The sequence below is a fragment of the Trachypithecus francoisi genome, unplaced genomic scaffold (assembly GCF_009764315.1).
Source record: "Trachypithecus francoisi isolate TF-2019V2 unplaced genomic scaffold, Tfra_2.0 Lachesis_group1, whole genome shotgun sequence".
Taxonomy (NCBI): Eukaryota; Metazoa; Chordata; class Mammalia; order Primates; family Cercopithecidae; genus Trachypithecus; species Trachypithecus francoisi.
The window spans coordinates 65,393,884-65,406,980 of NW_022681454.1; the positions used below are offsets into that span (position 1 = coordinate 65,393,884).

Here is a 13,097-nt window from a genome sequence, read left to right on the forward strand (position 1 = left end):
CAGCTTACTGCAACCTCTGCCTCCGGGTTCAAGCAATTCTCCTGTCTTAGCCTCTCGAGTAGCTGGGACTACAGGTGTCTGCCACCATGCCTGGCTAATTTTTGTATTTTTAGTAGAGACAGGGTTTCACTATATTGGTCAGGCTGGTCTCGAACTCCTGACCTCAGGTGATCCACCCGCCTCGTCCTCCCAAAGTATGGGGATTACAGGTGTGAGCCACTGCGTCCAGCCAGTTTTACTACTTTCTATACACACTTTTTTTTTTCTGTGACAAAAGACACATTCAAGTATACACACTTTTAACACCCTCTGTTTACGTGCCCCTTCTGTTTTTTGAGACAGGGTCTCGCTCTGTTGCTGGAGTGCAGTTGCGTGCACATAGCCCACTGCAACCTCAAACCTCTGGGCTCAAGTGATCCTTTTGCCTCAGCCTCCTGAGTAGGTAGGACCACAAGCATGCACCACCACTCTTGGCTAATTTTTTATTTTTACATAGAGATGTGGTCTTGCTTAGTTTCCCACACTGATCTTGAATTCTTGACCTCAAGTGATCCTCCTGCCTTGGCCTCCCAAAGTGCTGGGATTACAGGTGTGAGCCACTGCATCTGACCTGCCCCCTTTTTTTTTAGCAGTGTCTTGCAGTTTTACTAATCTTTATAGGTTTATCCATAAACAGTAATCTGTCTGCTTCTGGGTTTTCTCCATTGCTAGCATGTTTCCATTCTCTCTGGGTTGCTTAATTACCAGTAATTTGCTTTTCAACCTAAAAATGTTTGCTGACATGTCCCATCTACTCCTTTGTCTTTCTCTTCATCCTTCTGAGTTTGTTTTTAAAAATCTTTAATGAGATATTAAGAGGGAGCAGAGATGAAATGAAAGCCTGCCTCTGTCTTTTTATAGAATTGAATTCCATACTGTGGTCACTCAACAACAGTATAGTGGGTCTGTGTATTAGTCTGTTTTCACACTTCCGATGAAGAGATTACTAAGACTGGGAAGAAAAGGAGATTTAATTTGACTTACAGTTACACATGGCTCGGAGGCCTCACAATCATGGCAGAGGGCGAAAGGTACTTCTTACATGGTGGTGGCAAGAGAAAAATAAGGAAGAAGCAAAAGTGGAAACCCCTGATAAATCCATGAGATCTCGTGAGACTTATTCACTATCATGAGACTAGCATGGGAAAGACTGGCCCTGATGATTCAGTTATCTCCCACTGTGCCCCTTCCACAACACAGGGAAATTCTGGGAGATACAATTCAAGTTGAGATTTGGGTGGGGACACGGCCAAACCATATCAACCTGTCTTTTATTCATTTCTGTACTGTGCTGATACTGTGTCCACACTTCTGCTACCACTTGTGACAGAAGTCCCACTACCATCCACATTTGGGTGCTTCACTGAAAGGACTCGGCAGACTTGACATATAGTTGAACTCATGACTGATACTTCTTATAGTCATTCAGCCAGGATACACAGCTGGGTCAGTAAGGGAAAAATACACATTAGCAGAGTCTGGAGGAATCCATGTATAGGCTTCCTGTGCTCCCCAACGGGCCATATAGAGTGTACTCATTCCTTCCAGCAGTGAAATACAGTAACGTGTATATATTCTTTCTCCTCAGAGAAGCCTTGTGAAACTCAGCCTGTTTTCACTGGGGGTTGGTCCCATAAGCACCCTATGCCTACCAAAAGTTTACACACTCCCAGAAGGAAAGAAAGCAGATGTTCACCACAAATCACAGTGTTTATGCAAACAGTCTAGGCAGGCTGGCATAGCAGGTGCAACCTTGTCTGTTGGTAATGGAGGGAACATTCTAAAAGTCAAGTTTCCGGTTGCCAACCAAGGGGTAGCCCTGTAAGCTAGCCCTTTACATATATCAGGCCTGCTACGTTAACTCTTTCCTGCAGAATGAATCTCTAAATACTGTAGTGTTTTATGTGGCTATTTTGAACTTTACATAGATAGGATTGTTATGTACTTCTGCAGCTTGCTTTTTTTTTCTGGTTAAAATAATAATTTATATTATTGTAGTTTATTTGGTCCACTGTTACATATGTAATATGATATATCTATACTATACTTATTCAATAAGTTTATTCAGTCTTCTATCCACATAGTTGTTTGCTGTTTAGAGCGATACTGTTTCTGTGATAGGTTGTGTGAAATTTCATCTTTGCTGAATAATGCCAAATTGTTTTCCAAAGTAGCTATTACTTTAGAAATAAAATAAAAAGTAGTATAAAACTCTTAACAGCTGGTTTGTTGTTTTAAAATACTTGTTTTTCCCCCCATTTAAAAAACAAATATATTTCATCAGAATTGATAAGTTAATAAAATAGTTCTAATGTTGTATTTCTTCTGTGCTCAATGCCAGAAATCACATCCAAAGTCAGTTCCAGTTTCTTCAAGGAAGAAAGAAGCCTCTCTGCAGTTTGTTGTAGAACCAAGTGAAGCCTCCAACAGATCAGGTTGGTGGCATTGCATGGGCATTATTTGCTTGGATATATTTAAAAAGTGAGAAATGCTAATGGTGCATGTGTTGCTTTGAGTATGAAGGTCAGGATCAGCCTAGGCAGAATTGTGAATTGTGAAATGGATGAATTCGTTTTTGATTTCCTTACAGCTCCATGGTCAGTGCTCTTTTTCTCTCTTCTCCATTTCCTTTAGTCAGTGATATGTGCTACTACTTTTTAGAGTTTTATTTATTTTCATTTTTCAGATTAAAAGAGTGTTATGTTACTCCATTGAGTTAATAAAGGTTTAAAATAAGAATTTAGTCGTTACTCCTATCATTCTGCTGAGGTAGCCTTTGAATCATTCTATACGTTAATTGGTGCCCATAAATGGAAAAAAAAAAAAAAAGCATATGTGTTTGTATGTGTCTGTGCCTGTACCTGCTTTCAGAAAAGGCTATTATAATTTCCTTTTACACTAATAGTGTAAGAGTACCTTTTACCTGATAGTCTATTTACTATTCTACGTTTTTGCCCATTCATTGATGTTAAGCAATCTCATTTTGACTTCAGTGTCCGTTTCCATGATTGCCAGAGTTTGAGCACTTTATGCTTATTGGCTGTTGGATTTTAATTATTAAATGTGTGACTTTTAAAGCTTTAAGTTTGTTGTAGTTAAAAGTTCTGTCTTATCCCAACTTAGATTTTTCATCTGAAAACGTTGTTTTTTTTTTTTTTTTTTTTTTTAAAAAAAAAAATTAAGTCTTTAACCATCTGGAATGTGTTTCGGTATACAACATGACAATCTTCTAAGCTTTTTTTCTTCTGGGTGGTCAGTTGTGTCAGATCTGTTTATTAAATTAAAAAAAAAATCCATTCTCTTCTAAATGTACTACTTTTATTCTATATTAAATCTCACATAACATTCAACGTACTTTTGAATTTTGATGTATTTGTTTTTTCCTCTGTCAACACAATACTCTTGTTACTAATAGTAGCTTTATAGTATGTCCTAATATAAAGATAAATACCTTCACTATTCCACTGCCATTCTGCAGCCTTTTTTCTTTCTATGAGCTTTTAGTTTTATCCAATTCCTAATAAACTTTTGGAATTCTAACTAGAATTGCATTTAATTTATGTAGTAATTTTGTGAGAATTCACATTTTTTATGTTATTTAGGTTTTTTACAAAATAAATTATGTTTCTTTCTTATAAAAATGTTAATTTGGGGCCAGGAGTGGTTGCTCATGCCTGTAATCCCAGCACTTTGGGAGACTGAGGCAGGCGGATCAGTTGAGGTCAAAAGTTTGAGACCAGCGTGGCCAACGTGGTAAAACTCCATCTCTGCTAAAATTACCAAAATTTGCCGGGTGTGGTGGCAAGTGCTTGTTATCCCAGCTACTCGGGAGACTGAGTCAGAAGAATCGCTTGAGCCTAGGAGGTGGAGGTTGCAGTGAGTCCAAGATCGCGCCACTGCACTCCAGCCTGGGCGACAGAGTGAGACCCTGTCTCCAAAAAATAATAATAATAATAATAATCTGAAGGACACTGTCAAGAGTGTGAAAGGGCAACCAGACTAGGAGAAGATATTTGCAGATAATTTATCTGATAAGGATGATAGAGATTTATAATCAGAAAATATAAAGAACTTCTACAGCTCAACAACAGAAAAACCAAACAACCCAAATAAAAGATAAGCAAAGGACTTCAATAGACATTTCTCCAGAGAAGTTATGCAATTGGCCAATGAATATATGAAAGGATCCTTGAAATCTTTAGTCATTAGAGAATGCAAATCAAGACCCTAGAAAGATACCACTTTACGCTCACTAGGTTAGCTATTATTTAAAACAAAAAAAGGAAAATAAGTGTTGAAGATATGGATAAATCAAATCCCTCATGCATCACTGGTGGGAATGTAAAATGGTGCAGCTACCGTGGAAAACAGTTTGATAGTTTCTCAAAAAGTTAAGCATAGAGCTACCATATGACCCAGTACTTCCCTCCTAGATATATACCCCAAAGGATTGAAAGCAGGGACGGAAACAGACATTTGTATACTAATATTCCTAGCAGTATTATTCACAATACTCAAAAGGTGTAAACAAGCCAAGTGTCCGTCAACAGATGAATGGATAAACATCATGTGATGTATACATAGAATAGAATATTAGTCATTAAAAACAAAGTTCTGCTATGTAACATAGCATAGAAAAATCTTGAACACATTAAAACATGCAAACTGAAATAAACTAGACAAAAAAGGGCAAAAATTTTGTAGTTCCACTTACATGAGGTATTTATAATAGGTAAATTTAGAGATAGGAAGTAGAATAGAGGTTGCAGGGGATTAGGGTAGTGGGTAATGATGTTTTGATGTTTGATATCTACAGAATTTGTTTGAAATGATGAAAAAGTTCTAGAAATGGTCTTGGATGCACAGTCTTATGAATGTACTTGATGCCATTAAATTGTACATGCATAAATGATTAATATGGTAAATTTCATGTTTTATCATAAAAAATGTTTTAATAAAGTCTGTCTCCTGGCTTCCCATTCTCCCCTCCCTCATAGTATTGGGTCTTTGACTTTCTTGTTAAGGTTAATCCTAACTATACTATAATTTTTGTACTATTCTGAACATTTTTTTAAATTATGAGGCTAATTTTTATATCAAGAAAATTTTAATTCAGCACTTACGAAGGTTTTTAAAAAAATTAATTCTAGACCTTTAAAAATTTGAATCTTTTAGTGTTCTTTAAGCTATATAACCATGTCATCAGCTAAAGAGAGGTTTTATTTGTTATATTTAATCTGATTATTTCAGTCTGCTTGCCTTTGATAGAATCTCTGAGTCAATGTTGGTTAATAATGATATTAGATACCCATGTCTGTTCTATGATTTTAACTGAAATTAGTACAGTGCCACTTAAAATAATAATTGTGGGTAGTTTGGGGTAAATTTAGTTTATGTCTTTAATTTCTTTTTCTTACCGTTATTAGCTAGCACTTCAGTGTTGTGTTAAGTATCAGTGATGGGTCCAAGCACGTGGCGTACGTAGACCTATAGTTCCAGCACTTTGGGAGTCTGAGGTGGGAGAATCGCTTGAGGCCAGATGTTTGAGACCAGCCTAGGCAACGTAGTGAGAACTTGTCTCTACAAAAAACACGAAAATTTAGCCTGTGCAGTGGCAGGTACCTGTAGCCCTGCCTACTTGGGAGACTGAGGTGGGAGAGTCACTTGAGCCCAAAAGGTTGAGACTGCAGTGAGCTGTGCTAGTGCCACCACACTCCAGCCTGGGTTCAGAGTCAGACCCTGTCTCAAAAAACAACAAAAACAAACAAACACAAAAAAACGACGGTGTGAAAATTCTAGCCTTGTTCCTGCTCTTAGAAAGCATTTGATCTTTCACATTAAGTATATGATGTTAGCTGTAAGTTTTTAGTAGATGTTTTTCATAGGGTTGGGAAATTTTTTCCTGCCAGTATGCTGAGAATTTTAATCATGGATAATGTAGATTTTGTCAAATGCATCTTTTGCATAAATCCATATGATCATATGATTTTTCTTCTTTAATCTGTTAATATGGTGGCTTATACAGATTTATTTTTTTGAATGTTTAACCAGCCTTGCATAAAATTTCCATGTGGTCATGATGTATTATTGATTTGAGCTCTTTTTCCCTTTTCAAATGTATTCATTTGGCATAAATTTCCCCCTCAGCACTGTTGTAGCTGCATTCCACAGGTTTTGTGTCTTGTATTTTCTGTTCATTTCACTTATTTTGGTGTATTTTTAAATATCTTTTCAAACTTTAGCCTATTGGTTATTTAGAAGTGTGTTAATTTTTCAGTGTTTGGTAATTTCTTATCTTTTACATATTAATTTCTGATCTTGATTCTTTTATGAAAAGTATGCACTGTGTAATTTCAGTTCTTTTACATTTATGAAGATTTGTTTTGTGACCCAAGATATTGCCTGTCTTTATGAATGATTCATGGGCATTTAAAAAAAATGTTTTCTGTTGTTGGGTGTAGTTATCTATAAATGTCAGTTATTGTGCATTATTACTATTTTTTATACATTGTTGAATGTGACTTGCTAAAATTTTGAGGATTTTTGTATTTAAGTAAGGAGAGATTGGTTTATATATTTTTCAATGCTGTGTTTGTATGGTTTTGGTATCAAGGTAATATTTGCCTTATTAAATGAGTTGGAAATTATTCCCTTTTCTAATTTCTGGAAGGGACTGTGTAAAATTGGTGTTAATTCTTTAACTATTTGGTGTAACAGTCTCCGGTGAAGTCCTCTGGTCCAGGAGATTTTTTTTTTCAAGAACTTTAAATAACAAAATTAATTCTTGTTATAAGACTATTTAGATTATCATTTTCGTTATGACCAAATTTTAGTAGTTTGTGTTTCTGAGATATCGATCCATTTTTTCTAATCATCTGTCAAGTTTGTAAGCATGAAGTTGTTCATAGCATTACCCTATTTTTTTGTGTGTGAGTTTTTTTTAATATGTATTTTTTTACTTTAAGTTCTGGGATACATGTGCTAAACATGCAGGTTTGTTACATAGGTATACATGTGCCATGGTGGTTTGCTGTACCTATCAACCCGTCATCTAGGTTTTAAGCCTAGGTATTTGTCCTAATGCTTTCCCTTCCCTTTTCCCCCTCCCCCGACAGGCCCCGGTGTGTGATGTTCCCCTCCCTGTGTCCCTATGTTCTCATTGTTCTACTCCTGCTTATGAATGAGAACATGCGGTGTTTGGTTGTCTGTTTCTGTGTTAGTCTGCTGAGGATGATGGTTTCCAGCTTCATCCATATCCTTGCAAAGGACATGAACATTCTTTTTTATGGCTGCTTAGTATTCCATGGTGTATATGTGTCACATTTCCTTTATCCAGTCTATCATTGATGGGCATTTGGGTTGGTTCCAAGTCTTTGCTATTGTAAATAGTGCTGCAGTAAACATACATGGGCATGTCTCTTTATAGTAGAATGATTTATAATCCTTTGGGTATATACCCAGTGATGGGATTGCTGGGTCGAATGGTATTTCTGGTTCTAGATCCTTGAGGAATTGCCACACTGTCTTCCACAATAGTTGAACTAATTTACACTCCCACCAACAGTGTAAAAGTGTTCCTGTTTCTCCACTTCCTTGCCAGCATCTGTTGTTTCTTGTCTTTTTAATGATCACTATTCTAACTGGTGTGAGATGGTATCACATTGTGGTTTTGATTTGCATTTCTCTAATGACCAGTGATGATGAGCTTTTTTTTATTATGTTTGTTGACCATGTAAACATCTTCTTCTGAGAAGTGTGTGTTCATATCCTTTGCCCACTTTTTGACGGGATTGTTTGTTTTTGTTTTTCTCGTAAATTTGTTTAAGTTTATTGTAGAATCTGGATATTAGACCTTTGTCAGATGGAGAGGTTGCAAAAATATTCTTCCATTCTGTAGGATGCCTGTTCACTCTTGCTGAGCAGAAGCTCTTTAGTGTGATTAGATCCCGTTTGTCAATTTTGGCTTTTGTTGCAATTGCTTTTGGTGTTTTAGTAACGAAGTCTTTGCCCCTGCCTATGTCCTGAATGGTATTGCCTACGTTTTCTTCTAGAGTTTTTATGATGTTAGGCCTTACATGTAAGTCTTTAATCCATCTTGAGTTAATTTTTGTATAAGGTGTAAGAAAGGGGTCCAGTTTCAGTTTTCTGCATATGGCTAGCCAGTTTTCCCAGCACCATTTGTTAAATAGGGAATTCTTTCCCCATTGCTTGTTTTTGTCAGATTTGTCAAAGATCAAGTGGTTGTAGATATGTGATGTTGTTATTAGTAGTAGTAGTAGTAGTAGTAGTAGTAGTAGTAGTAGAGACAGAGTCTCGCTCTGTCGCCTGGGCTGGAGTGCAGTGTCGCGATCTCGGCTCACTGCACAAGCTCCGCCTCCCGGGTTCACGCCGTTCTCCTGCCTCGGCCTCCCCAGTTGCTGGGACTACAGGCGCCCGCCAACGCGTTCAGCTAATTTTTTGTATTTTTTAGTAGAGACAGGGTTTCACCGTGGTCTGGATCTCCTGACCTCGTGAACTGCCCGTCTTGTCCTCCCAAAGTGCTGGTATTATAGGCTTGAGCCACCGCGTCCGGCCGTGTGGTGTTATTTCTGAGGCCTCTCTTCTGTTCCATTGGTCTGTATATCTGTTTTGGTACCAGTACCAAGCTATTTTGGTTACGGTAGCCTTGTAGTATAGTTTGAAGCCAGGTAGCGTGATGCCTTCCACTTTGTTCTTTTTTTTTTGACACGGAGTCTCGCTCTGTTGCCCGGGCTGGAGTGCAGTGGCCGGATCTCAGCTCACTGCAAGCTCCGCCTCCCGGGTTCCCGCCATTCTCCTGCCTCAGCCTCCCGAGTAGCTGGGACTACAGGCGCCCGCCACCTCGCCCGGCTAGCTTTTTGTTTTTTTTTTTTTTTTTTTTTTTTTTGAGGCGGAGTCTCGCTTTGTCGCCGGACTGGAGTGCAGTGGCCGGATCTCAGCTCACTGCAAGCTCCGCCTCCGGGTTTTACGCCATTCTCCTGCCTCAGCCTCCCAAGTAGCTGGGACTACAGGCGCCTGCCACCTCGCCCGGCTAGTTTTTGTATTTTTAGTAGAGACGGGGTTTCACCGTGTTAGCCAGGATGGTCTCGATCTCCTGACCTCGTGATCCGCCCGTCTCGGCCTCCCAAAGTGCTGGGATTACAGGCTTGAGCCACCGCGCCCGGCCGCTTTTTGTATTTTTTAGTAGAGACGGGGTTTCACCGTGTTAGCCCGGATGGTCTCGATCTCCTGACCTCGTGATCTGCCCGTCTCGGCCTCCCAAAAGTGCTGGGATTACAGACATGGACCACTGCGCCCAGTCCCTCTTTCTTAGTTTTATGAGTTTTATTTTCAATGATAGTTAAGTGTTCAGAGTAATAGCAGTGGTGTTTTGTTCTATTTCATTTTCTGATGCTGTTAGGATTCTAGCTCAGTTCCTGTTGGTGCTGTCTGGGGTGGGTGGAAGATGCTTTTTGATGTCTTTGTTCACCTGTGTGGGGTTCTGGTTAGAAGCTGCTGGACCTGGTTTTCTTATATCATTGGGTGGAGGACAGGGGATGCTGGCCTCTCTTACCCTGTTCTTGCCTCAGATTAGACTGTCTGCTGGTGCCCTGGCTGTAAAGTAGGGACTAGGATGGCCTGGGTGTCAATTCTATCAGTGGATCAAAATGTTGCCTTGGGCTGTGAAGATCAGAGGTTTCACTACTCTACAGCTTCATGTGGGTCATACCGCCTGCCATCTATGATTGTGGAAGCAGGACTGGCTTGGTATGAGCTCCTTTGCTGCTACAGTCCCATAGCACAGCCCAGGGCTTTGTTGCTCTGCCAATGCAGGTAGTAAGGAGTGCTCCATGGCCCACAATGCTGAATGGGATTTGAGTTTCCTCATTAGGTCTTCGTTGGGTTTACCTTGTTCAGAGAATGCAATTCCACCCAGCCTCCACCCTGTCTTTCACCTATTGGTGGTTCCAGGTTATAGGCTTCTCCAGTAACCAGTCTGGGGGTATATGGGAGATAGACAGAAAACCCAAGGCTTATCTGTTCCTGGTGTTGAGTTTCCTGGCTAGTCTACCTTTTTTTCTTCCAGCTTTCAGAGTCCTGTTGTTGATTGATGGATAATTTCCAGGGAATTTAGTTGTATTTACAGGGAGAAGCAGGAAAATGCCATCTCATTCTGAAGGGTGAGGGTTAAGAGAATACATATTCTCTTATATTTTCTCATTATACATAAATGTTCATATACATATATACTGTGTATGCATATATACATACATGCTTATGTCATATCTCTATATATCTGTTATATCTATATTCCATGTGTGTATGTGTAAATATGTGATCATCTAGCTGCCCTAGGTCACCAACTTTTAGCCCAAAGATAGAAGAATCTTAAGTACTTTTTTTTTTTTTTTTTTTTTTTTGAGACGGAGTCTCGCTCTGTCGCCTGGGCTGGAGTGCAGTGGCCGAATCTCAGCTTACTGCAAGCTCGGCCTCCCGGGTTTAAGCCATTCTCCTGCCTCAGCCTCCCGAGTAGCTGGGACTACAGGCACCCGCCACCTCGCCCGGCTAGTTTTTCGTATTTTTTAGTAGAGACGGGGTTTCACTGTGTTAGCCAGGATGGTCTCGATCTCCTGACCTCATGATTCACCCGTCTCGGCCTCCCAAAGTGCTGGGATTACAGGCTTGAGCCACCGCACCTGGCCCTTAAGTACTTAAGATCAAAATCATAGACCTTTGATTCTAATCTTAATGACTTTGAGTTTTCTGAAACCTATTTCTGATTAAATTATAAAAGCCTGCTTGATTCTCTTATTATTCTTTTAATTGACAAGTATCTTTATGTAATTTTCTTCTAGTTCAGGCCCATGAAGTTCGTCAGAAAATTCTGGCAACTGATGTTAGTTCCAAAAATACATCTGACTCGAAAAAAATATCAAGTAGAAACGTAAATGATTATCACAGTGATGCTGATGAAGAATTTTACTTATCTGTTGGCTCACCTTCTGTTCTTTTGGATGCAAAAACATCTGTATCGCAAAATGTTATTCCATCTAGTGCCCAAAAGAGCGAGACTTACACTTTTGAAAATTCAGTAAATATACTGCCTTCAAGTACAGAGGTTTCACTTAAAACCAAAAAAAGGTAACATTTTATTTAAATAATGTTAATTGCACTTTAAAAATTTTACTTTTTGTATTAAAAAATGGTAATTCAATCTTGTTATTTTACAGTAAGGAAGGAGGAATATTAACATGTTATGAGAAAGTATACATTTAGCATATATTCAGTTGATAATAATTAAGGAAGGCCTTAAAGTGTACTTCAGAGAAGTTTAGAGGTTAACTTTTCTATAGTCTGGAAAAATATGTTTTCTCTCTGATAGTATTTGATAGCTTCCTAAGAGAAACAATTTGTATTTTCTCAATATTTTTTGTAATTGCAAGTGTAAATATGTATCAGGTCACTTCTAGGGTAGCAGTGCATAAGTATTATTGAGGATGCTATGCTTTGTGGACTGCTGGTTTCTCTTGGCCTTACCTTTGGCCTTTAGGAAGCAAAGTAGATTATTGAAGGTCCTTTGCATTTGGAGATCTCTGTAATGAGTGTAATTTCTATGTAGAGTATTGTGTGATTACTGGAGCCAAGGAGTTAAGTATATTCTAAGACTTTGATATTCAAAGTTTGGTCTGTCTCAGTGCTCTAAGATTGCCCTGAGAACCATTACCTAGCTATACATTTCATTAATGTATACTTTAACCATTATTTTCTCTCTCATGTTTTTCTTTTTTTTTTTTTTTTTTTTTTTTTTTTGAGACGGAGTCTCGCTCTGCCGCCCAGGCTGGAGTGCAGTGGCCGGGTCTCAGCTCACTGCAAGCTCCGCCTCCTGGGTTTACGCCATTCTCCTGCCTCAGCCTCCCAAGCAGCTGGGACTACAGGCGCCCGCCATGTCGCCCGGCTAGTTTTTGTATTTTTTAGTAGAGACGGGGTTTCACCATGTTAGCCAGGATGATCTCGATCTCCTGACCTCGTGATCCGCCCGTCTCGGCCTCCCAAAGTGCTGGGATTACAGGCTTGAGCCACCGCGCCCGGCCTCTCTCATGTTTTTCTATTGGTAAATACAAAAGTTAATCTTCCTGAGCGGTTTATCTTGTGTATTTGGAATGCACAGATCAGCATTTATGTGTTAAATAAATGCCTAGTACAGAATTTTAAATTGGTCTGTATTGTCTCTGTAAAGTAGTTCAGGAAGACTCATAACTCAAGAAACGTTATGGGAGCATTCAACTTACCCTCCTTTTAACCTTTTAGGTTAAACTTTGAAGATAAAGTTATGTTAAAGAAAATAGAAATAGATAATAAAGTATCAGATGAAGAGTGTAAAACATCAGAAGGACAAGAAAGAAAACCATCAGGATCATCTCAGAGTATAACACGAGATTCAGAATATGAAATTCAACGAAAAGCTAAAAAAAGTTTTTCAACATTGTTTTTAGAAACAGTAAAACGAAAAAGTAAATCCAGGTGAGTTATTAGGAAACTTCCCTTTGAGGCATTTTTTTTTTATATTCTATGAACCATGTATGAGGATTCCTAATGCTATTTAACTTAGAAATAAGTAATTTAATTAACAAATATTTTAGTTGAAATTTTTGTCTGACTTGTAAGGAGAGGTGGTTTTTTACCAGTCAGTGAGTCACTACCAAAGCCATTTTTTAATAGATACTAAATTAGACTTGAAAGAAAACAGGTTCATTCCGTTTTCATTGCCTTCTAGTTTCTCTGTGTGATATCAAAGAATGAAGTCAATGCAGTATTTATGTATGTATGTATGTATTTGTTTTGAGACAAGGTCTTTCTCTGTCATCTAGGCTGGAGTGCAGTGACACAATCTCGGCTCATTGCAACTTCCGCCTCCTGGATTCAAGTGATTCTCCTGCTCAGCCTCCCAAGTAGCTGGGATCACAGGCACCTGCCAACCACACCTGTCTAATTTTTCTATTTTTAGTAGAGATGGAATAGCCCCATGTTGATAAGGCTGGTCTCGAACTCCTGACCTCAGG

At 38.8% G+C, this 13,097-nt stretch overlaps 1 protein-coding gene across 3 annotated transcripts in view; it reads left to right on the plus strand.

The window, feature by feature from the left end:
- Positions 1-13,097, plus strand: part of CENPC (centromere protein C) — a 75,986-nt gene that overhangs the window by 10,285 nt on the left and 52,604 nt on the right. For 2 of the 3 annotated variants that reach the window (XR_004438000.1, XM_033214554.1), the window contains exons 5-7: positions 2,375-2,474; positions 10,893-11,178; positions 12,346-12,558. Coding sequence is in view for 2 of the 3 variants with exons in the window: in XM_033214554.1 (XP_033070445.1) it covers positions 2,375-2,474; positions 10,893-11,178; positions 12,346-12,558 (599 nt within the window). In the remaining variant the exon portion in view is untranslated. The remainder of the gene's footprint in view (positions 1-2,374; positions 2,475-10,892; positions 11,179-12,345; positions 12,559-13,097) is intronic. The other variant, XM_033214555.1, reaches the window with a different exon arrangement.